The sequence below is a fragment of the Phyllosticta citribraziliensis genome (assembly GCF_038025025.1).
Source record: "Phyllosticta citribraziliensis strain CPC 17464 chromosome Unknown J3D65scaffold_1, whole genome shotgun sequence".
NCBI lineage: Eukaryota > Fungi > Ascomycota > Dothideomycetes > Botryosphaeriales > Phyllostictaceae > Phyllosticta > Phyllosticta citribraziliensis.
The window spans coordinates 1,664,188-1,686,584 of record NW_027117338.1 but is presented as its reverse complement, the minus strand read 5'-3'; the positions used below and the strand labels follow the sequence as shown (position 1 = coordinate 1,686,584).

The 22,397-nt window shown below is 54.6% G+C and overlaps 8 protein-coding genes across 8 annotated transcripts; 4 read left to right on the top strand and 4 right to left on the bottom strand.

Moving 5' to 3' along the window:
* Positions 1-197: 197 nt before the first annotated feature.
* On the bottom strand, positions 198-1,994 carry J3D65DRAFT_599226 (uncharacterized protein; the record flags this gene model as incomplete). Its single annotated transcript, XM_066797884.1, has 1 exon — positions 198-1,994. The coding sequence occupies one exon, from the start codon at positions 1,992-1,994 to the stop codon at positions 198-200; it is 1,797 nt and encodes a 598-aa protein (XP_066659823.1).
* An 844-nt stretch (positions 1,995-2,838) lies between these two features.
* Positions 2,839-3,690, top strand: J3D65DRAFT_663829 (uncharacterized protein; the record flags this gene model as incomplete). The annotated part of the gene is made up of 2 exons (XM_066802698.1): positions 2,839-3,038; positions 3,075-3,690. The coding sequence occupies 2 exons, from the start codon at positions 2,839-2,841 to the stop codon at positions 3,688-3,690; spliced, it is 816 nt and encodes a 271-aa protein (XP_066659822.1).
* A 144-nt stretch (positions 3,691-3,834) lies between these two features.
* Positions 3,835-5,340, top strand: J3D65DRAFT_663828 (uncharacterized protein; the record flags this gene model as incomplete). Its single annotated transcript, XM_066802697.1, has 3 exons — positions 3,835-4,450; positions 4,699-5,156; positions 5,251-5,340. 3 exons carry the CDS (start codon positions 3,835-3,837, stop codon positions 5,338-5,340), a joined length of 1,164 nt encoding a protein of 387 aa, XP_066659821.1.
* Positions 5,341-5,638: 298 nt separating this feature from the next.
* On the top strand, positions 5,639-7,639 carry J3D65DRAFT_599224 (uncharacterized protein; the record flags this gene model as incomplete). Its single annotated transcript, XM_066797883.1, has 4 exons — positions 5,639-5,682; positions 5,876-6,305; positions 6,578-6,623; positions 6,672-7,639. The coding sequence occupies 4 exons, from the start codon at positions 5,639-5,641 to the stop codon at positions 7,637-7,639; spliced, it is 1,488 nt and encodes a 495-aa protein (XP_066659820.1).
* A 2,067-nt stretch (positions 7,640-9,706) lies between these two features.
* Positions 9,707-11,635, bottom strand: J3D65DRAFT_610070 (uncharacterized protein). Its single transcript, XM_066798762.1, has 5 exons — positions 11,401-11,635; positions 11,243-11,351; positions 11,055-11,196; positions 10,277-11,007; positions 9,707-10,228 (listed from the first exon to the last, which is right to left on the bottom strand). The coding sequence occupies exons 1-5, from the start codon at positions 11,582-11,584 to the stop codon at positions 10,144-10,146; spliced, it is 1,251 nt and encodes a 416-aa protein (XP_066659819.1). The 5' UTR covers positions 11,585-11,635; the 3' UTR covers positions 9,707-10,143.
* Positions 11,636-13,572: 1,937 nt separating this feature from the next.
* J3D65DRAFT_26942 (putative multicopper oxidase, type 1) lies at positions 13,573-16,289 on the top strand. Its single transcript, XM_066794950.1, has 8 exons — positions 13,573-14,042; positions 14,088-14,138; positions 14,185-14,259; positions 14,306-14,366; positions 14,421-14,836; positions 14,886-15,316; positions 15,456-15,696; positions 15,749-16,289. Exons 1-8 carry the CDS (start codon positions 13,676-13,678, stop codon positions 15,904-15,906), a joined length of 1,800 nt encoding a protein of 599 aa, XP_066659818.1. The 5' UTR covers positions 13,573-13,675; the 3' UTR covers positions 15,907-16,289.
* Positions 16,290-17,704: 1,415 nt separating this feature from the next.
* Positions 17,705-19,022, bottom strand: J3D65DRAFT_26913 (DHBP synthase RibB-like alpha/beta domain-containing protein). The gene is made up of 2 exons (XM_066794945.1): positions 18,605-19,022; positions 17,705-18,544 (listed from the first exon to the last, which is right to left on the bottom strand). Exons 1-2 carry the CDS (start codon positions 18,696-18,698, stop codon positions 17,901-17,903), a joined length of 738 nt encoding a protein of 245 aa, XP_066659817.1. The 5' UTR covers positions 18,699-19,022; the 3' UTR covers positions 17,705-17,900.
* On the bottom strand, positions 18,992-21,054 carry J3D65DRAFT_610057 (uncharacterized protein). Its single transcript, XM_066798761.1, has 3 exons — positions 20,574-21,054; positions 19,699-20,519; positions 18,992-19,652 (listed from the first exon to the last, which is right to left on the bottom strand). The coding sequence occupies exons 1-3, from the start codon at positions 20,920-20,922 to the stop codon at positions 19,323-19,325; spliced, it is 1,500 nt and encodes a 499-aa protein (XP_066659816.1). The 5' UTR covers positions 20,923-21,054; the 3' UTR covers positions 18,992-19,322.
* Between the last annotated feature and the right edge of the window lie 1,343 nt (positions 21,055-22,397).

Below are 22,397 nucleotides of genomic sequence, written 5' to 3'. Positions count from 1 at the left end.
TCCTTGCAAAGTTGTGCCTCGTCAATGACAGCGACGTCGAACCAGCCAGCGAAGATGGACGAGAGATTATCCTTGTCCCTGTCCTGGACTTTCGCAGTCGAGGTTGACCGAACGAATGCTGTTTTGGCCTCATCAGACCATTCGGACTTCATGATGCTCCGCTGTCGCGCGGTGAGCTCCGGTTTCTGGGACGAGTATTAGCAAAGTCTTTTCATGGGCGAAAGCAGTGCTGTCCTTCCCTTGTCTCCCATCTCTTCATTGTAAAGCGACTGTTGGGCGAACTTGGGGTAGGAAATGAAAATGACGTTCCGCGCGGTCTCGGGGTTGTTCTCGTCAAGCGTCAGTGTGTCCTTGTCCCCAGCGAACTTTGCAGCGAGCAATTTGTCCAGCGAAAGGTTGTACCGTGCGAACATGCCCTTCTCACGGCCCTCGAGAACCCATGCCTTCAGGATTCCTGCCTGGGAAAAGTGGTCAGAGAATTCGCGCAACCAATTGCTAAGCACTTGAGGCGGATAGACGACAATTTGCGGGCGGGAAGAAGCCTGCTCTTCCTTCACGACCTTCACTGCCTGTTTCTCCATGGCGAGGAGAGCCTCGATCGTCTTGCCGACTCCATGCTTGTCCGCGAGAATGGCACCCGACAAAGTTGTCTCCTCGCGCATTCGGCAAAGCCAAGCGGCTCCTCGGATTTGCACTGGAGTGATTTCGATCGGTTTCGAGGAAGTCCCCGTCTTGCGTTGGAGACGGGCGGCGGTGATGAATTCGACCTTGTCACAAGCCTCCGCGTATGAGCCGGTGTCCAGCACTGAGTGATGCTCCGCTTCGAGACCATCGCTGGAATCCATGTACTCCTCGCGCTCCTTGCCGTCCATGGCATTTCCTTCCAGCCGATTCGACTGCAACAGTGACAACGGCTCGCTTTCAGTAGAGTCGCTATGCTTGTAGGGGGTTTCTGGGTCGGAAGGTAGGCCGCTGCGTGTGCGCAAATAGGCGGGTGCCACAGGGAGAAGTTCGTTCGCAAAGGTCTCGTCGGCAATGTCTCTCAGCAATTCTTCGGTGGTCTCACCACGGTCGACGCGTGGGATGTCAGGGACCGTTTCGTTCAGGTTGCCGTGAACCTTGCTGAAGATCTGGGCTTGGGCAATCAACAAGCTGTCGGCATCCTCCTCAATGAGGACTGTTTTCTCAGCCAGCATGCGCCTCGTCGTCGAATTCAACTTCGCAAAGTCGTCTCTTTCCGTGAACGACTTGCCCGCTACTGGGTCATCGCAAGTGGTGGTTGCGGGAGAGCTTTCATTTTGGCCTGTTGGGCTTGCTTCCGCTGTGGACAAGCTGGGAGTGGGAATTGTGCCGTCCGTGAAGATGACCGAAGCTGTGTCTCCAGTCTTGGGAACCCCGGTTCCGGGTCGATCGCGATTATAGAAAGCGATCAAAGTCATTGCTCGATGCACGTCCTCGAGATCAAAGGTGCTGGCTTGGTCGAATGTGGAGCCCAACTTCGAGCCTTTGAAAACGGTCGGAAACTTGATCAGCATTTTCAGAATTGAGATGACGCGACCAAGCTTGGGGAGATCAGCCTTGTCCTGACTGAAGGCTTGCAGCTCTTCCACACTCTTTGGCCAGTTGAGGCCATGCTTTGTGACGTAGAGCTCCAGATGGGGCCTTGTCGCTGTCAAAACGTTGGTGATTCCCTTTAAGGTTTGATTTTGCTTGGTCGGAGTCGGCTGACCTGGAATGGCGTACATGTTCTTCTCGCGAGTGCGGACATTCCCCAAAAAGGTCTCGTTCTGTTCCAGGAAATCGCCAAAGTCCTTGTTCAGAAGGAAGCCCAGGTATCCTCCGAGAGCAGACCCCTTTGAGTTGAGGGTAGACGTCTTCTCTGTGCAGGCGACTCTGTTTCCCGGGGCGCCATCCAGAATGGAGTGCTGGAAACGACCTGGCTTGACGATGATTCGAGAGCCAGTGGCGCTCGTGGTAGCTGAAGAAGATGACATGACGAGGGAGTCTTGCTTGAGCAATGCCGATGGGGAGGTGGGCGGTTGAGAACTCGAGGTTTTCAGGCTTGACAAAAGTCGAGTTTTCAGGGAGCATTCATTTGCTCTGACCGATGACTGATGAGGAGCATTCTTAAGCTATGACCGACAGCTTGGGAGCTTGAGTTTTGGCGAGTCCACAGGTCAGCTGATCGGTTGCGAAATTGAAGTGAAGTGAGGTGAATCCGGTGGCCAAAACGAGTTTGAAAGGAATTGCTGGCTCGTTGCCGATGGCCTCGGCTCGAGCTCAAGTGAAGTAAGAGCTGGAAAGTGCGGATTCGGTGCGTTTCTAACGCGTGACCTGGCGATTGAACTCGCTGCAGCTGGTGCTGGTGAGTTTGATGGCAGGTAGAAGCGCCTGGAGTAGAGCTTTAGGTTCGCAACGAAGCGCAGGTGCTCCGGATGTAGGCTCACCTTTTGCCAGAGGCAGTTCTGCTCAGGATGAGAGGCACTTGAGGATGCACCATGTAGGAGAATGATGCAGAGTTCCAAGGATGTAATGCTAGAGCAGGTGGAATGAAGGGAAATGGGATGAGTGGTTGTAGGTGCAGTTTTGATCTTCGCGTGGGGGCAGGGTTCTTCTAGCTGGCGCTATTCCGTAAATGGCTTAGTGGGTGCGAAGTCCGGGGCTGACAGCAGCAGCCTTTCCTAGATAGGCCTAGCTTTGTGAATCTGACCGTCAAGCGAGGACGCCCAGATCAAAACCCTACCTGCTCCCCTTCAACTCTTCAACCTCCAACAACCTACTCCACTACCCTCCACTCCTTCTATCCATCTTGCACAGCTGACAGGTAGCCATCCCAACATGGCGCTCCCATATGAGTCTTTGTCCACTCACTTGAATGGCCGCATCAAGATCCAGCCGGGGCCGTACCAGCACACAACGGGGAGCGTCGGCGCAGGCTCTCACGTGGCTTTTGAGCTGAACCCCTCGAAGATGATGAACAGCGCGGCCATGCTTGGCGGCTATCTCGGTTTCGGCACGGACAAGGATTTCCTAGAGTGGTGAGAAGCCAATGCCGAGTACTTCACAGCAATCAGGTTGAAAGAAAAGTCGGGGTACCAGCTCACAGACAACGGCCTGGATGACAGCAAGGCCAACAATTCCACCAAGTCTATCAAGTCTATCAAGTCGAAGTCCACCAAGTCCACTAAATTCACCAAGGACAACAAAGACGGCGAGGAAGACAAGGACAGCAAGGACGCTCGAAGAAACAACAATTACCTTGTCGGCCACACCATGAACGCTCTGGCGGAAGAGTGTCCCCACGTGGAGGCCTATGTGCAGCAACGTGGAGGCATCGACTGGCCGGAAACCGCAGCTCACAAGGCGTTTTTCTCACCGGCAGCAGAAGACGCGACGCGTCTCAAACTTGGGCGTGCAACCAGCGTCCTCAAAGTCATCAAGGATTTTCCAGCCAGGTTTCCCAACATCAACATCGGAGAAACCTTCAACACGAACAGCACTGTCGATCTTGAAGATGTCAATCGCGTCGTTTGTCTGCTCGGCTTCTCCAACAAGCCGAGAAAGACTGTGGGAATCGGGTCGACTGGAAACACTGCCGTCGTAGTCTTCAGCGACGGCTCCGACCTTACGACTGGCAAGAGGCACGAAGTGGAGGGAGCCCTGGCCGGAATGTCACACCGTACCGAGTGAGGCTACAATTTACCACTCGTTTGCAGACGAGGCAGCGTTCCGGGAGCTCAACGCTACTACTCGAAAGATCCTCGCGGAAGTAAAAGACCTGACGCAGGACACGGACGACTCCTTTCTTCTTGCGCAAAGACTTGGTTTCGGAAAATGGGTTTCGGAGTATACCATGGCGACATGAATAAGAGCATGACCGTTCAACGAGCAAGCCGTGATCAACCGCTGGGACTTTTTCAAGAAATCGCGGACGATGCATTCGAAAAGGGGCTCATCCCGTTGGCACCACATTTCCTGCACTCCAGGGAAGACTCCCCGTCCCATCCCAAGGAAATCTTCAAATCAGAAATGAAAGACGCTTCGACGTCAGCGTCAAGTGAACTGCTTCCGGACGAAAGGCTGGAAGTGGACAAGACCATGGACGTGGACCGGGCACGCAGATATGACCTCAAGGCAGCAGAGCCAGACCGCCAAGCTGTTCTCGACAACATAAGCTACGAGCAAGCTTGCTCGTACTCCCAGTTCATCTCTAAATCGTTGCCAGAGCGTAAAACAGGCACCTCCGCGCTGCCTTTCAAGCCCACGCCAACACAGATCAAGAGTGTGGCATGGATGTACCGGATGCGCCATGAGAAAGAGATCAGTGGTGCCATGCTGGTACCGGGTACCGGATGTGGGAAGACGGCGGCCTCCCTCGCCGTGCTCGAAACCGAGTCCAAGCGCATTACGGAGGAAAACATTTCACCCTACAAGCCCCACCTGGTGGTGTGTCCGGCCTCACTCGTCCCGAACTGGCTGTCTGAATTTGACGACCATATGTTTCTCGCAATCGGGACTGCTTAAGATGTGCACACTAGAGGAGGGGAGGCGAGAGAGGAGGCTCCGACTCCGGGCCCACGGCTTCAGGCAAAGGGAGATCATCCAGGGCGTATGGAAGCTCCAGAGGAGTTGACAGCGACGTATGAATGCTCCCGAGCCGCAGCTCCCAGTGGCTCGTCGGCTGACATGGACCGTCAGACATCGAAGACCAGCGCGGACGGCAACACTCTGCAATCAATGTTCAAAGATTGGTTGAGATGTTTACCTGTCTTGTGGGTCTCTCCGTCGCCTCCATCAGACAGGATGGCCCCGGAGAAGATCACACGACAATTCTGGCCACCTTCAACGACCCGAAATCCTCGAAATTTGATGTGTTGGTATCCACCGTTCGCATTATTGGAACAAGTCATAATGTCCACCTGGCTTGCCATGTGATGATCCTCCCAGACGGTGCCCGCGGCACTGGCTACACCATCCAGGCTGTCGGTAGACTGCACAGACTTGGTCAACGGCACCGCCAGTACGTCTATCAGATCAGCACCCAGAACAGCCATGACAGGTTCTTGGAGGGACGCAATGCACACAAGTACCACGCGACGATCGCCGCAAGTGGTCACCCGGGCTTGGATCGCGCAGTCCAGGACGCCTTGCCGAAAGTAAGTCTACTGCTGAATGTCGCAACTGATGTCTTGCGCTCTGATTTTGAGTGGTCTCCCATGATAATTTCCACAGTACTGACGAATTTTGCAGCGAGAATTCACCTGGGCCGACGCGTCCAACAACAGTGAGGTGCCCATGCTCAGGCGCAGCACTCTTGATGAGACCATCCGGAAGATTTAGACGACCAAATTCGGCCAATGCTACTCCAGGGCGGCAATCAGTTGCCGGAGAGCAAATGACATTGGCTACGGGCTCAACACATGGCTGCCAGGTGGCAAACCACAAGAAATTCGCGACTATTCCCAACCGAAGCTTTTGCCCAGAGACTGCCGACCACGCCTGCTTGCATGCCGCAAGGGAGACAAGAGCGCAGCGTGCTTGATTTTCCTCGCCGTGGGAACATCGTGCAGTGTTCAAGGGCAGTGAATAGGCTGCTACCAGTGCCATGCTCGCGCAGACGACTCGGGGCACGCCCTTCATGGCGTACAAACTTGATGTGGCTTTCTTTGCCACCCTCGCCAGGTGATCGCCGTGTCGATGATGGTTGACTATGCTTGCTCTTTGATGAAAAGGCTCGATGCGTCGGAGCCGGGTCTATGATGGAGCCTCATGTCCCACGCAAGGATCAAGGCTCTTGCAGTCAATGAGCAATATGCCCTTATGCGGAAGCTAAGTCGTTTCGCTTCCTGACTCTACACCCATTTCGCCAAAACAGGCGCGAATCCGTTTGCTCCCAGAACGACACCGTGGATGCAGCGAATGGCGGTGTACTGCAGGGCGACGAGACCCAAAACACCGACTCTGAGTCGAGCAAGTTCCTGGACACATGGCTGACAGGCCACCCGGATACCACGAAGAAACGGAAATCGGATGAGGAGGATTCAGACCAGCTGAAGAAGGCCAAAGTCGACCGAGCAGTCACCTCGAACCTGTCCGCAGAGTACGTGGTTGACGAGAGTGACGACGACGACGACGACGAGAGTGACACCGACAGCGTGTTGTCAGAGGTCGATGAGTACATACTGACCTGCGGAATCGGCAGACCTGACCCGAAAGAGCGCCAGGGCTCGGTGATTGGTCCAGAGGACCCGTCCCAAGTCCCCGGGGAAGATGGCAAACAAAGAAGGCGGCTCTCGAGCCGGACAGTGTGTCAATAAACGAATGCTCCCTAAGTGCCGCTGTGATGCTTCATGAATGCTCCTTATGCGCAGCTGTGTTCGGAAATGACAGCTTCAGAAACGTGATTGATTTCTCCCATAAGCCCCCATTCGATTCCGCAAGTGCGCCAGGAAGTGCGGTCTCGCCCATTTCCGGGCGAACAGGATTCAAAATCCACGGTCGCCGAAATGTGTGAGCTGCCGCGCGAATCACTCGAAGACCCCCGCCTCCTACACTAGAATACAAACACGTACTGTAGGCTGACGCTAAGGCTCAGGCCTTACTGCTGGACGACGACAAGGAGCGTGAATGAGGTTGTTCCTGCACCAACTCGTTGGCCAGGGCGTGAAGAGGCAGATTGGGCGGCAAGACTTCACAGGACGGCAATGGCAGCCCTGGGGAGGCGCGGGGCTGCGGGTCGTCGTCGCGATGGCAGCTTCCAAATGGGCAGCCCCCATCAACGCGCCTCCCCTCCAAACCTGAGCAAGAAACCAGAGTGCCCGCCTTCCCCCAACTTCGCCATGTCTTCACCCAAGTCTTTCACCCATATCCTCCTCGCTGGCCCTCTCTTGCAGACCAGCGTCCTGAATCATGCTCGACCCTCTCATGGTTGACAGGCACTCCGACCCTGTCGATGAAATGGCGACCTCTTTACGTTGGTTTCTCTCACGACTCCTCCAACGATGACACCGACCCTCCCGATGAAACGACGAAAAAATGCTCTGACGACGACCATGACGAAGTCGACTGCTCCGAGTCCGACTCTGACTCCGACGACGCCGACGACATCGAGCTCGATTCCTCCAACTCCTCTGACAAGGACACTACCAAGGACGTCTCCATCAAGGACTTCGACGACCTCACTATCCTTGAGACCCACCCTCTCTTCTACGATCGATTGATCGCCTTTCTCGCCGGCATTTTGTCATTGGCCAGCGTCCATCTGTGGCTCTTCACGTATCAGGTGCTCCACAAGCGCGATGCTTTCTTTTGGGCGGCGCGCCTCTACAAAATGGCGACTCCCGAATTCCTGGAAATACTCAATCGCGAAAACCCATCGACGCAGAAGGATTTGGACACACTGCCAATGGCCGTTGGCCAAGACGAACTTGGCTGCTACCTCTTGCTCATCTCTGGCGGCCAGGAGCTTGAAGGCAACTCCAATTGGGCGTACGGCGGCACAGCAACTGGCCTCATCCGGTGGATCTCACACCGCATACACGAGCACCTCCACTACAAGCACGCAGAAAAGTCATTTCCGAATCAACTGCTTGACCAGGGCGTGAAGAGGCGGATTGACTCAAAGCTTGTGGCTGTGTAAGAAGAGTTGGAAGATGGAACGGCGGCATCCGTCATCGAGGTGCGAGTCGCATGCCCTCTATTCCAAACTCTGATCCAGTCGTTCCTGAAGACCGCGTTCCCCAAGACCGCGTTCCCCGACGCCGCAGGATAGACGCGGCAGACCCTACTCGAGCTCAGCCCTTGGAGCGAGGTCGACTTGCCATGGGCTCCCACGAACAGATCCATTCCGCTGAGGGAGGGTTTCAACACACCCAAAGAAGGGACCCTCATCGATTCGGAGTGGGTAAAAGAGCAGCGCCGAAAACGCGGCAACGACGCAGAGCGACGTCGGGCTAGCGACCCGAAATGGAGGGCGCGGAAGAATGACATCAGAAAAGGCTTCGGCGCAGAAATCACGAAGTCCATTGCGACGATGAAGGCACTCAGGATCCCTACAAATGAGATTGGAGTGTGGGAGAAGGCTGCCCGTGCCAGTCGGTTGAAAAGATTGACGGAAGAAAATCCCAGACGCCGCAAGAAGGGGACAAAGATGATTGCGCCTCCCTCAACCCTACCCCTAGTTCCAGGAGGTCTGTTACATTACACTTACTGCAAGAAGTTGTAGCCTTGTGCGTTTTTTGCGAAGACAAGCAGGCTTGCCGGCGACCTGGGCATTTACGCGAAGAAGTGGGCCTCTTGCGGGGAAAAGAGTCGCCATGGAAGCAACCTAGCAAGAAGTTCAGATAGCACAGTGGGTATGGAAAGAATTGAGATCTTCTGGCAATGTGAGTGCACTTAGGGAGCGTTCATTCGCTACTGTGATCACAGTCAAGGAGTATCCATTCGCTGTCATGGTCGCGCTTGGGGAGCAGCCATTTGATGCTGCAGCCAGACCAAAGGTATCCCGTTTCTTTTGGCACACAGTGTGTCAGTATATTCTAGTTTTCAAGCAAGTGAGTATGATAATATTCGAAGAAGCGACGAAGAGAATTCGACGCCCAGAACCTATGAGAATTTTGATGCGGTAAATGGGCACTCAAATAACGCCAAAGCCACCGATTTCTCGCATCGCATCAAGAAACGATCGATCATTCGTTTGGACCTGTCAGCTCGCTTTAACTCCTCCTGTCAGCAACAGAATAAGACGGACATATGAGATGCCAAACACTCCGCCGCCGCATCGCGCGAAGCGGAGCGAAACGAAACTCCCTTTTCCGCGATGTGAAAAGGGTTTCAGTAGCCTCAGCTTACCCACCTCCTGATTCACTCGACAGCCAACTGCGCTTCTAGACACGGCCGCAGCCAGGAATTGACAGCCGCAGCTGAACGGTCGAAACGACGCGGAACGTGCGCGTGTGGGTCTTCAAACACGACGCGTACCCACATGATTGCGCAGAAGGCAGCGCGAGGTATTTGTGCTTACTTGCGGCTGTGCTTGGTGGACACGGGGTGGCTGATGCGTGATGGATGATGGGAGAGAGAAAGAGCACAAGGAGTGGTGCGACGTGTGGTTGTTGGGCATGGGACGCAGAGGTAGTGGATGATGTGCGCAGCAGCGGGATCCTTGGCGTATTCTTCCTCGAGATCGCAGAGCGAGGGGGTTGGGCGGTGGTCGTGGAGTCGAGTGTGTGGCGTGATGTGGTTTTGTTGCTCGGAAACGCTTGTGTCATGATGCTATGACGTGCATGCGAAAGCGTGGTGGTAGAAATGCAAAGCTTAGCTTGTGGGTCGAGCTAGTAGGCTCGGTTCGAATTCGAGAGTTTTTCAGTTTTCTGCTGCGTCGATTTCAGTCTCTTGGTCGTTGATTTTCGAAGAGTTAACGGGATTGCGGACACAGAATGAATTGATCCAGCATCTGCCTTGTCCCGAGCAACGAGGGCAAATTTCTTGAGGATCAGCGCGCAGCATAAGTGCCGCAGGCCGTGTGCAAATGCAGAGCATCATGACTGACAGACTCGGAAGGTAGCGGCAGGAATGCGTCCCGAAGCTTAGTGCTACACCCAGCACTGCACCGGGAGCGCTGCGCTTTTGCATATGTCAGACCAAGCCTGCGAAGCCATGCTGCACTATCATCCCGCTTGCTGATCTGCAGTACGAGGCGAGAAAACGTCCTAAGAAGTGCTCATTGAGATTGATATGAGATTGGTGTTGGAAGATGATGAGTTGACGCTCCTGAATCGGCTGCAAATGGACCAAGGAGGCCAGAAGATAGATCAAACGAATGACGGAATTAATACATGCTAGACTCTTTTGTACCACACCAACGCCCTGACAACGTGATGTTTGAATGCTATGGACAAGCTGGAGCGTGCGACCCAATGCTCTATGCGATGTGCTGGGAACATGTAATGGTATCGAGAAGAAAATCTGTCGCAATGAAAGTCTCAGAAACGCCGCCTTTGCCGAATGATTAACCATCGTCCGTAACTTTGAACCGAGTCGCCGCGCAGAGAAATGCGAACCGAGTCGAGCTATCCACGGAATCTATAATTGGGGTGCGAGAATGGAAACTGGGAAAAACGTTTCGTCGTGAATGCAAGGAAATTAGAACAGCTTGTTCAAAATGCCACCAGCTTGGCGGCACTGGGTCTTGACGGCGGCCGGGGTAATCGTGGTGGTAACGGTGACGCTATTCTAGTCAGCAGGAACGATTTCAAGAACAAAATAGTTGACGTACGGAACAGTCTGGATGAATGTCTGGGTCGTCTTTGCAATGGTGAGCGAGAGCTTGGTGGTAGTCGGTGTGGGGGCGGTAATGGTCGCAGGAGTCAGAGTTGTCCGGCCGCTGAGGACAACAACAGCGGGAGGCTGGATCATGGTGGTGCTGACAACGGTGGCATTGACGATGTTGGTGACTGGGGGAGCCATGCTGGTCGAAGTCACGGTGACCCACTTGGTCGTATCCTGCTCGGTGACGGTCAATGGCTGCGGGTCAGGGGCACGCTTGTCCAATTCTTGGGCAGCAGCCAGGCGAGCCTCGCGTTCTTCCAGCCACTTGGGGAGATCATCATGGACCAGACCACGGCCCTTGACGAAGCGAAATTTGGCCGAAGTGGGAGTGGCTGCGGCGGAAGCAGCACTCATGATGGACTTTGCGGTGGGGAACTTGGGCCAAATGTGGGCGAAAGGATCGGGAATTTGCGGCTTGGTAGGGAGAATACAGGTGGCAGTCTGCGTGACCACGGCCTTGGAAACCGAGAGGGACAAGCTGGGGATCGTAATGGTAAGAAGGGCAGTGGTCTTGGTGACAATAACCTCCTTCGGAGTGATGGTCACGGTCCTTTGAAGCGTAGTCGAAGGTGCAACAACCGTAGAAGCAGCGAGAGTCTTTGAGACGAGGGACGTCGAGGTCGTGGTGGAGTTGACGATGGAAGGAATCACAGTTGTTGAAGTGACGGTTGGTGTGTACTGAGGAACGTCAGGCCATGTCCTGGAAGAGAAATATAAGTACTCACAGTCGTAGTCAGTTGTGGCCCAACCGTCAGGCTAAAGTCACGCTCGTAGGCAATGGGAAGGCCTGCATCTGGAGCCTTTCCGTTGTTGCTCATGATGAGAATGGACCAGGCTCCGGAAATCAATTTGCTCTTGGTGATTGGACTGGGCATGTTAGCGTTAGCCTGGCTGATGATGTTGAGCAACGCACCATGTCGACATTTGGTCCGCATCGTCAGGCTGCAGCGGTGTCGAAGAACACTGAATCTGGTTGCCGTTGGGGTCGACGAGGAAGTTCAACGCAGCGTCATTCTTGCAACCTAGACATGCATCAGCAACTGCCACACATGGCTGTCCATTCAGTCTTACCCTCAAACTCTTGTACAAATGTGAAGTTGTCACTAGAGGCAACGTTCTGAAAGTAAGTGCCACCACCCTGAAAGTCCATGCCGTAGGTAAAACATGTCTGCGTTTGGTCGTCTTGGGCGAGGACGGGCCGGGTCAGCAAAGCAAGGGCGCCGAGGCCGCCGAGTACAGAGGCGACTGGAGACATGGTCAAGTATCAAAGTCAAAGAACAAAGGGATTGACGTGTTTGGCGAGATGCAGGTGGACGAGCGATGGCGACGGGTCAAATTTAACAAATCAACCTAAACGTGAGCCAGCTGAGAGAGCATGCACATCGGAAGCTAGCCGGTGCTGTAAAAATGGATTCGGCAGTCCGTATCATGCGGGCTTAGGTGCTTTGGCTGGAGCCACTCGGGACTGCCATGGGAGGCCATGGCCAACAGTCTCGCTGCCGCCTCATGACGAAGGAGCGCGTTCGAGCTGAACCGAGAGGACGGTTCCTTGGTCGAGAATTCACAAGGCCAAGGACGCGGCGAGGTGCAAAAAATGGGTTGGAGACACGGGGCTCAGTAGGAGTAAACGGTATCCAAGAAGTGTACTCAAAGTAGCCCAAGCCACAGAGCCAGCTAAGATGCACGAAACGGGCCCAAGTGTGGTCAACGGGTACCGCCATGTGCGGATCAGCAGCACCAAGAGGGCTAGGCCAAGATCTAGACGCTCGTTTTCGCGTAGCTAGCCTCGAGGCGTGGGCTCGAGCGCGACACAGGGCCGGGAGCCATGAAGCGGCTGATGGTGAGTTCTGACATGACAGCGGTCGGATATTGCCAAGGGAGAGCAGTCAGCACTAGGTCGGCAGCTTTTGGAGCTCAGCCACTGATGTCGGGAAAGCGATTGGATGATGCGTTTGATTTCATTATGAAGCAGCTGTAGGTGTTTGTTGCGGTGTGGGGCGAGTGGAAGAGGTGGTTCAGGTCAGGTCGGAGTAGAGAGGTGGGGAGCCACCAACCTGAAGCCCAGGCCGCCTCCCTCGCTTCGTCGACGAGTCGGAATCGGCTCAGTCCCGCCCGCTAAGCGAGAGATCGGCGCAGGGTCCTCTCAGGTCCACGTCGCCCAAGAACCTCCACCACACCTCCACCACGCCTCATCCTCCTCGCCTGTGTGCCTGTGACATGCTAACTATAGCTCCGCGCCCAGCGCAGTCCTGACAATTCGCCTTTGGGGCGCAGGCACTCGCTTAAACACAGGTGAGTTCGGCTCAAAAGGAATATCGATTAGCAAATTGTCCGGATGCACAAGGCTGATTGTATTCCAGGCTTCACGTGGCAGACCGCTCCCTCATGGTGCCATGGACTTGAACAGTCGTCGCGACCAGGCGCCCGAGCGGCCGAGAGTGTTCGATCCACCCGAGTTCCGTGTCAAGAGCCAGACTAGTCGGGGCCGGCCCTCGCTCGGCGCAAATGTGACGGTGGAGGCGCAAGTCCAATGCCATCAGCCGCAGCTCTTACTGATCCTTGGCGTATCCGAGACTTTGGTATCTGGCTCTGCAGACGTTGCACTCGCCATGGTCGACTCTAACCGCCAGGTACCATCGTGCTGTACCTGACCATTCTCCGAGTCTCCGTTTCTCCGCGCTTCCGCTCTGACCTCCGCCTGTGCTCCGCCTTGACTTGGCCATTCCGTCTTTGGGCGCTCCCAGTGCATAATCACTCCATGTATGCAGCTGTCTGCAGCCCCCATGGCGCTGCGAGCCTGCCGTCGACTGAGCCTCTGCCGCCCTTGCGTCTGACACCCATGCTCTCTTCTTTGTCGCACTTTTTCTCAACCACCTTCATCTGACGCACAGCACGAGCTCGTGTCTTGCCTTCATGTGCTGTACCAGCATCACCCTGTCAACACTTGGCCGATGCTCAGCCCTTGTTTTGTTTGGTCCCGACTGTTGCCAAAACTGTCCACCATTCGAGCCGCTACCGCTTGGCTTGAATCCAAGATGAACGCCCCTGCGCCATGGGCGCTCTCGTCGACTCCCGATGCACCACCACGCGCGAAATGCACGCGTCACTACCCATGCCTTACCATCTCCAATCTGCAATAGCCGCTCCAGCTGATGCTGTCCGCCTTCTTCTGCCCAGGACCATCTTCATGCCGGCCTCCCGAACAAGGATCCAGCCTATGGCGTTTCAGCGCCAATGCCTCCATCCAGTGTCTCCCTCTCCTTGTATATAGAAGCCTCAACCTCGCCCTACGGAGACCTACCCCAATTCGGTTGAAATCCATTCTTTTCGTTTCCGTCTCTTCGCCATGCGTCTCTACCAACTCGCTGTCTTGGTGGGGTTGGCTTCGGCCAGCAACCTTCCCGCCGATCATGTTCTGTGGGGACCGGGTGGACCTCCGCAAACTTTGATACAGCGCCAGGCATCTCCCACTTCGTCAAAGGCAGCTTCCACCAGAACTCCTGACGGCGTCTGCTCCAATGGACCCAATACCAGGGGCTGCTGGGCCAATGGCTACAGCATTGCCACCGACTTTGATGCCAAGTGGCCTAACACGGGCCGAACCGTCAAGTACAATTTGGAGATTACAAACTCCACGTGCAACCCTGACGGTGCTGTTGCGCGACCCTGTCTACTCTTCAATGGCCAACTTCCAGGCCCGACCATCTATGCCAGTAAGAAACTTGTCTGATTGCGGAAACATGAGCTAATTGATCAAGACTGGGGCGATATGATTCAAGTGACTGTCACCAACAAGATGCCAAGTAACGGTATGAGCACTGTTCTTTATATTCTTCAATTGCTGACAGGGACAAGGAACGAGTGTGCACTGGCATGGTATCAGACAATATCAAACCAACTCTCAGGACGGTACCAATGGTCTTACCGAGTGTATGTTGCTCCCCAATTTGCCATGCCTCGTGCTGACCATTTATAGGCCCCCTAGCACCTGGAGACACCAAGACATACACCTTTCAAGCAACTCAATTCGGTACCTCGTAAGTTTCTGGTTTTTTTTCCTCTTTCAGATTTGCCCCTCTAACACCTGATAGGTGGTTTCACTCTCATTTCTCGACTCAATACGGCGATGGTGCTAGTGGTCAGATTGTCATCAATGGCCCTGCTTCGGCCAACTATGATGAAGATTTGGGAACCTTTACTCTTAGCGACTGGTACTACCGTGGCTCTTTCGGTATTGAGGCTCTCACTATGGCGGCGCTCCAAAGGGGGCAACCCGGCCCCAATCCCGACAACATTCTTGTGAACGGCACGAGCAAAAGCGCCACCGGAACGGGTAGCTACAGCACCACCACGATGAAGCCTGGCAAGAGATACCGCCTGCGTCTGATTAACAATTCCGTCATCGACGCGATCTGGGTGTCGCTCGATGGCCACTCAATGCAGGTCATCACTTCTGATTTCGTGCCTACGGTCCCATGGAACACCAATTGGCTGCTGGTGGCTATTGGTAAGTGTGCATTTTCCTCGGGCCTCGACAAGTTCTAATACTCCACAAGGACAACGTTACGATGTCATCATCACCGCCAATCAGACTGCCAGCAACTACTGGTTCCGCGCCAATTCCGCCCCTGGCTGCAACACCACCAGCGCTCTTAACGGCAAGGCCATCTTCAAGTATGATGGCGCACCTGCCGTCGACCCCGCGACGTCGAACACGCCTCAGCCTGGCGGATGTGATGAGCCTCTCCCAACGCCTGTGGTCCCAAACGCTGTTCCCAGTGCGACGTTTCTGAGCCAAGTCAAGAACTTGGGTGTCGACTTGACTGTTTCAAACGTGACTACCAACCAGCAAAACATTGTCTTCTGGGGCATCAACATGACTGCTATTGATATTGATTGGGAGAAACCCACGATTCAGTACGTCATGGACAAGAACACGACTTATCCGCACACCTACAACTTGATTGAGCTGCCCACTTCGGACATTGTAAGTCTTCTGACCTTTGTTGCCTCGCACCATTCGTGCCTTCCCACCCTGCACCGCCACGTGCCTTCCCACCTTCCGTCTCCAACATTGCCCCGTTGGCTTCCCCTGACACGTTTACTGACTAGCCCTCCAACAATAGTGGACCTACTGGATTATTCAAGAGACAGCCGGCACAAAGGTTCCAATTGCGCATCCGATGCATTTGCACGGACATGATTTCTACATCCTTGGTTATGGAACGGGCATCTTCGATACTGCGACCTCACCGTCTAAGCTCAACTTCAACAATCCTACGCGCCGTGATAGCGCAATTTTGCCCGCACGTGGCTGGCTCGCGATTGCCTTCCCGACCGACAACCCTGGCTCCTGGCTGATGCACTGTAAGTCGACACCATCGCTCCTTCTCTATCCAACGCGCTAACACCACTCAAGGCCATATTGCCAACCACATCTCCGAAGGTCTCGGCGTGCAATTCCTCGAGTCCAAGGACAAGATCAAACTGCCTGGACCGGATTACCAGCAGACCTGCTCCAACTGGGACAAGTACTGGAAGACTAGTATTTACCCCAAGACCGATTCGGGACTGTAAATTCACGACGAGAGAAACGTCCTCGGGACTGTACACAAGACTGCTTTTCACATTCATCGGCTCAAAATACCCAGGGGCCGCCTCGACTTGGCTCTGCACACCCCCAGCGAGCGTGTTTTGCATGCATTGTTGAAAGAGTGGCAAGGAGATACATGTATGACGATATTTACGACTCTGTTCCTTGTAGATTTGTATTATAATTGGGCGGTTGGATCAACTTCAAGAAAGAAAGATTAGAGGGGCGCGGCTTCTATAGATTCTTTACCTTTATTCGGCTCCATCATCCTTGGCATCAGCAGCAGCGGAACTACATGTACCATATGATGGGATTCAATTATAATGCGCACAGCGGGCGTCATAGGAAACACTGTATCCACTCAAAGTCTAGAAACTACATGGATGCAGACAGTACCGAAGCTCCACCCGATCCACTTCCGCAACGTTCCCTTCCCCTATTCACCCCACTCCAAGCTCATTTCCCATTATGCGAGCTGTCCGCCAGCCAAGACGCACGTCGGAGCATTTTGTCCGCCATGACGGGAATTATGCTTGGCGGAATAGGACAAGAGCGCATGGGAGCGGAACGAGTGAGAAAGACGGGACGGAGACTTGACGCATGTAGGCGCCGCAGGTGAGACAGCAGTGATTGACGGCGCAGCGTAGAAGTGATGTGGGTGCACGGCATGAGCACCGGGGACAAAAGAGCAGACAGTGGTACAAATGCCATAGGGCTGAGGGGAGAGAGAGTTTGCTGTTGGAATATAGCATCAAGACTTGAAAAAGACAGCTGCTTCTAAGACCACAGCAAGAGAGAACGCAGTTACAGGTACCTGCCACACATGCACTTCGTCCAAGCAATGATTGTCTTGTCAACATAATTCCCACGCTCTTTGCCCACGCTTCTGCTCTCCTTGATCAAGACAACCAACCACACCGTCGACTCGGCCGAACAAAGAGGCTGTCCCAGCACCATACCCTCCACTTCATCCGTGCCTCGCTCTCGTACTCCACGCACGCAGACTCGTCCAGCAACAGCGCGCTGCGCCTCCGCCCACAAGCCAGCACGAGGCGGCGCTGCCACTGTCAGTCGCGCCTCGTTCGCTCCACCGGCCGTCACGTACCTGTGGCGGAAGCCGACACGCCCACTACTTGGCGAACCGTCGAGAAAGGCTTTTGGATGGCGGCGGCGGGAGTGGCATACTGGCGGCCAAGCACCGAGCGGCCGGACAGGCGTGGGCGGATAGAGGCGCGCGCCGGCGCCATGGCTCGCTGGCTTGCTTCCTTCGCCGCGCTTGCGAGGGTGCTAGTGCTCTAGTGAACGAACACTGAGTCGCGCTTGCCAGGCGAGCTGGCGTGGCGGGGGGATTGGGGTTGCGCCACCGATCGCGGAAGCGTGTTCGAAGATTTGAGGGAGGCTCTTGGGCATCAGTATTGCGAGGAGGACTTCTTCAATGGCGAGCTTGCGCTTTGAAAGAACTGACTGGATGGGTTTCTGGGGCTGAGATGGAATGCACATGCTGTACAGCGGTGCGGTGCTTTTTGCAGCTGAGACAGAGAAGACATGTCGGAATCTTCTTTTCGCAGATGCCCACACACATGTCATGCACGCGAACGCAACGTGCAGGATAATCAACCAAGCGTGCCTGCGTGCCAAAAGCAGTCGAGGGGGCTGAGACTATACCGTATATGAAAAGAGAGTCATGATGTCACAAAAAGGTCTCGAGTGGTTGGTGAAGAGATTCCTTGCTCCTTTGCAGGCCCCATGTCTATATTTTGCCCTTTTCGACTCGTACAGAGAATTTTGACTCAATGAAAAGCCCGTGGCTCTCGTACCTTTTGCGACATCTTCCTTCATCCGCGGCAAATGTTAGATGTCCAACTCCAATCAAAAGTGGACAAGAATGAGATGGTCGGAATCCAAAGATCGCTGGCGCAGCAATGGTTGCTGTACAATGAAGTTGACATCAGTCGCCTCATGGCTTTGATCCTCCTCTTCAGTAGTCGACGGCATCCACGCCCTCCAACTTGCCCTCCGTGTCCTCGACATAACGCACCAAGTCTTCAATGGTGCACACCTTGATGCCCCACTTCTTGCCGAATGCCAGGCACTCGTCCCGCCTCATCATGCCGCCTCCAACCAATTCTGGAACACCCTCCTTTTCCTCGCCATCAGTAATCAACTCGCAGATGACACCGACTTCCGGCAACTGCGCTAACCGACACAGCTCGACCGCCGCCTCGGTGTGACCGCGCCTCTCCCTCACGCCGCCCTCCCTCGCCTGCAGCGGCAACACGTGTCCCGGCCTCCTAAAGTCTTCGACCGTGGCGTTGCCGTCGGCAAGCAGCCGGCACGTCACGCTGCGGTCTCGGGCGCTGATGCCGGTGCTGATGCCGTGCTGCGACGCCGCGTCGACCGAGACGGCGTAGGCGGTGCGGTTCGGGTCTGCGTTGTCGACGACCATCTGCGGCAGCGCGAGCGCTTTTGCGCGCGCCGGCAGCAGCGGCGCGCAAATGTATCCCGACGTGTAGCGGATCATGAACGAGGCTTTTGCGGGCGTGAGGGCCGACGCTGCGATGATGAGGTCGCCTTCGTTTTCGCGCGAGGGCGAGTCCAGCACGATGACGAATTCGCCGCGGCCTGAGCATCCAGTTATTAGTGTGCTTCATGGAGAGGCCCCAGATCAGGAGACGGCAGTACCGAATGCTTGTATGACATGGGGAATGGGGTCGAAGGCGGGATGCGAGGGGGTCGAGGTGCCGTTGACGGCTGGGGCGGGGTTTCCGGTAGACATGGCGATGGAGAGTGGAGGGCGGTAGGAGGGCGTCAGGCAGTTGTAGTCGTGGTCCTCTGTGGTGCCGTGTTGGTGTATTATTTCGCCGGGTTCGTTCGCAATCGCAGGGCCCACTTTGCATATGATTATGAGAAGCTCAGGCGCCGTTTGTCAGCGCGCGGGAAAGCGGCGGACGGCGGTGGAAATGGGGAGGGGAGGATTGAAAAGGAGCGGCGGCGGCCTGCTGGCTGGCATGGTGAAGCTGGCGGTTGACGATGTCGAGTCATCTTTGCCATAGACTTCAAGCATCCGCTCTCCCGCTGGATGCCCCTCATGCCGAAATGCAATTTTAGAACTGGCCGCTTCTGGGGCCCCGTCATCGGCAAGCCGGCGGCAAGCACTTTGCCGACCCAGCAGCCTCGGCTCCGGCTTCGCCCGGTTCACGATTTTCGGATGCGGACAGCAACCACTTCTTCCCTATCTAGTACTCTACCCGACTAGTCCTTCTTCCATCCGACTGTCTAAATCAAAGACTCGATGGCCGCTCCAAGACTCGCCATCCGCATCTGCTGTTTGATGGGGTATGAACACGCTGACCAACTCCAAACGCCATGCTTATGCCTGTGAACGCGGCAAATGCTCCGTTCAGTCGTCTGACTCCTTGTCGTCATCCTTGTCTTGCTTTTGCTTCTTCCTCTCCTTTCTCAAGGCCTCGGCGACTTTTTCGTCCTTTTCGTCGGCAAGCTCATCCCACTCGACGTCGTACTCGTTTGCAATCATCTTGATCTCCTTTCTTAAGGCATTGGCCTCCTCAATCAAGGATTCCCATTTTTGGAGGTCAAATCCTTTTTCAGCATAATGCTTCGACTGACGGCGCGAAATCGTCAAGTTCATGGCAGACCGGTACGAGACCTCGCGGTTGTGGTACAAGAACCAGATGTAGCCTCCGATCAATGTGGTCAAGCCTACGAGGTACTATTTTGGTCAGCGAAACGTCTTCAAAACAAACACATGAACTCACCGTAACTGGCTCCATGACGTCCCAGCCCAGATCAGTGTCGAATGTCAACTTGTACACTGTCGCCCACCAGCCGACTATGACAGCAAGTCCACCTGACGCGACCCTTTGCGCTCCCTTATGTGCGAGCTGGTCGCACTCCTTCTTGATGTCAGCCATTTTGGCAATCTTGTGACTGGTCGATCTCAACCGCATGCGCAGATAGTACGTTCGGTCGTTGAAGCTGGGCACTCCAACGCGAATGTCGTACGGTGCGCCCTCAATCTCGACAGCGAATTCTTGCCCACGCGCGGCATCGCGAATAAAGTCGCCAATCTCAGTCGACGAAGACCAGCGGACGAAGCGTCTCTCTCTTGTTGCGTCCGACCGCGCTTCATGGCCAAGCCCCGAGTACGATTCGACTCCGCCTTCTCCAACACCTCCACGCAGACGGTCTGCTTGTTCTCTCGTCTTGCGGTTCACTTTGCCTGTCCGTTGCATTTTCCCATCAATGTAAACCTCATCACCGTCCTCAATGTCGTCAGGCTCTGAGGCCTTTTTCTTGGCTTCAGCTTCGGGAAGCTCTACCGGGGTCTCCTTCGCAGGCTCCATTTTGTCTTGAGTCGAGTCTTCCGCTCGAAAGTAGATGTTTGGAATCTTTTCCTTCCCGTCCTTTTCAATCGTGGGAAGCTCCGATTGTATTAAGCGCTCAAGGTAGGATAGCGGTTGCTGTGGGTGCACCAGCAGGGCCAGAGGTTCGACATCTTTGCGGTCCGTGTTGTGGTCTTTGGTCGTCAAAGGCAGGATCAACTTGAGCATGCGACTGGGCGTGGTAAGGAGCTTTCCTTTCGATTTGATTGTCAGTCATTGTGCTAGGATGGGGTACGAGGAAAGGATACCCTTGGTCATGGCCCCAGCAGATCTTTGACGCGCGACCGGAGGCTCGCCTGAGCCCTCTCTATGCCATGGTCTCCGAATTTGTTTGCTCTTGTCTTCCGCTACCTTCCGCTCAAAGTCGGTTTCCTCCTCTTTGGTGACGTTGTTGTTCAGCTCGATGGCGGGCATCGCATGGGACGCGACATTCTCCTGCAGTCGAAGCAGAGGCGTAGTCGTGTACGATCTGATCGAGCATTTTGGCGGTTTCAGGGTCCGAAGACTTGATATTCTCGCGCGCGAAGGAGATAGGAGGTGGTGCGCAGCAGGGGAGGCTTGCGCTAGGGTTCTGATCGCGTGTTGAAGAGGTCGCATGTTGGAGGATGTGGATACTGAATGTTGGATGGGTTATGAGACTCTCAACCGGGTATGTCCTCGCATGATCTGAGAGCTGATGGAAGTTTGTTTGCAGGTTTCTTGACAGCTGCAGGGCAACGATGTCGCGGCGTCCAGGTACGGTGCTGTGACGTCAGCGAGAACGCCTGCCCGAAGCTCGGAGCGGAATGCGGCCCGCAGCCTTGTTTCTTTCGCGTCTGCCGGCTTCTGAACACCATCTCTCATTTAATCCAGGTCAATCTCTTTGCCGTCCTGATTTTGGTCTTCATCATCATCTTGAAGCCATCTGATGGACTCGGCAGTGCTCAAAATGTGACTCCGCATCTGCCTCGAACGACTCTTTGGCGCAAGTCTGGAAACCGCGTCTAGACCAGCATCAGAAAAAAAATCCGCCTCTACCAAGATTCTCCCGACTCCAAACTCATCTCCTCGAAGATGACGCACTATTTGTTCAGAGTTTTGCTAGAGTATATTTCAATCTTCCCGACGGAGCACTAATGGGCGCACCTGACTTCAAGGGAATGGTCGGTGAAAGTTGCATACGGAGCAGCAGAGTAGTCCAGTATCTTGCGTGATATTTCAGCACTGTACAGCTCTGTATCACTGGCGAGCGAAAGAGCTCACTTTCGGGTTTTCTCCGCTCGTCCTCGACATTTTTTCAAAAGAACTACGACCACATTGATTTCAGTCCCCCACAGTGGGTGTCGTTGAAAGAAATGAGACTCCTTGGGTCTGGCTGCAGTAAAGAAAGACTGCTCCCTAAGCGTGACTGCGGTAGTGAATGAATGCTCCCTAAGTGCACACTCCTACTGCCAGAAGATCTCAGTTTTTCGACATCCACTGTGCCCCAACTCTTGGATCGCTTGTATTTGTTGCCAAGAACTCCTTATTTGATGAGTCGCCTTCTCGCGGATGCAACGCTGCTGAATATACCGATATGGTAGAAGTCGTCGACGGGATGTATTCTGCAAGTACTGCAGTAGTCTTCCTGATTCCGCCCTTTCCGCAATTCGACTACGATGAAAAGCAGTCCGCCTTGTCCGTTGAAAGACGGGCTTGCTGACTTCGGATCCCCGAGTCCCGAAAGTGGCTTCTAGATTCGCATTAACGAGCCTCGTCTTGACAATGTCCGATAGCCGAGCAGTACATGTAAAGGTCAATTTGTAATGAATGAAGTTGGGTTCCGCTTCGATTCCAAATGCCGTGTGAATGTCCGGTGCTGTTAAGACGGACTCATCTCCTCTGGTTCTAAGTCAATTGAGTCGTAATGTCGAGTTTGCGCAAGCAATGAGGCTGTTGCGACAAAAACTGCCTCTGTTGTGAGCATTTGCCTAGTCCACGACCTGAGTGAAGCACCATTGCATGTAAAAGAGAACAACGAGTCCCATGAACTTCTTGTCTTGTGCAGAAGGGCCTGCAGCTTGATTTGGGAGCTAGCCAAATCCGGAAACCAG

Coding starts and splice junctions, on each gene's coding strand:
- J3D65DRAFT_26913 (XM_066794945.1), bottom strand. CDS start 18,698: ATGTCTACCGGAAACCCCGCCCCAGCCGTCAACGGCACCTCGACCCCC. Junction 18,545..18,604: donor CCATGTCATACAAGCATTCG/GTACTGCCGTCT, acceptor CTGGATGCTCAG/GCCGCGGCGAATTCGTCATC.
- J3D65DRAFT_610057 (XM_066798761.1), bottom strand. CDS start 20,922: ATGCGACCTCTTCAACACGCGATCAGAACCCTAGCGCAAGCCTCCCCT. Junction 20,520..20,573: donor TGCTGGGGCCATGACCAAGG/GTATCCTTTCCT, acceptor TCAAATCGAAAG/GAAAGCTCCTTACCACGCCC. Junction 19,653..19,698: donor ACGTCATGGAGCCAGTTACG/GTGAGTTCATGT, acceptor TGACCAAAATAG/TACCTCGTAGGCTTGACCAC.
- J3D65DRAFT_610070 (XM_066798762.1), bottom strand. CDS start 11,584: ATGTCTCCAGTCGCCTCTGTACTCGGCGGCCTCGGCGCCCTTGCTTTG. Junction 11,197..11,242: donor GCGGACCAAATGTCGACATG/GTGCGTTGCTCA, acceptor TAACATGCCCAG/TCCAATCACCAAGAGCAAAT. Junction 10,229..10,276: donor ACATTCATCCAGACTGTTCC/GTACGTCAACTA, acceptor TGACTAGAATAG/CGTCACCGTTACCACCACGA.
- J3D65DRAFT_26942 (XM_066794950.1), top strand. CDS start 13,676: ATGCGTCTCTACCAACTCGCTGTCTTGGTGGGGTTGGCTTCGGCCAGC. Junction 14,367..14,420: donor GCAACTCAATTCGGTACCTC/GTAAGTTTCTGG, acceptor AACACCTGATAG/GTGGTTTCACTCTCATTTCT. Junction 15,317..15,455: donor AGCTGCCCACTTCGGACATT/GTAAGTCTTCTG, acceptor CTCCAACAATAG/TGGACCTACTGGATTATTCA.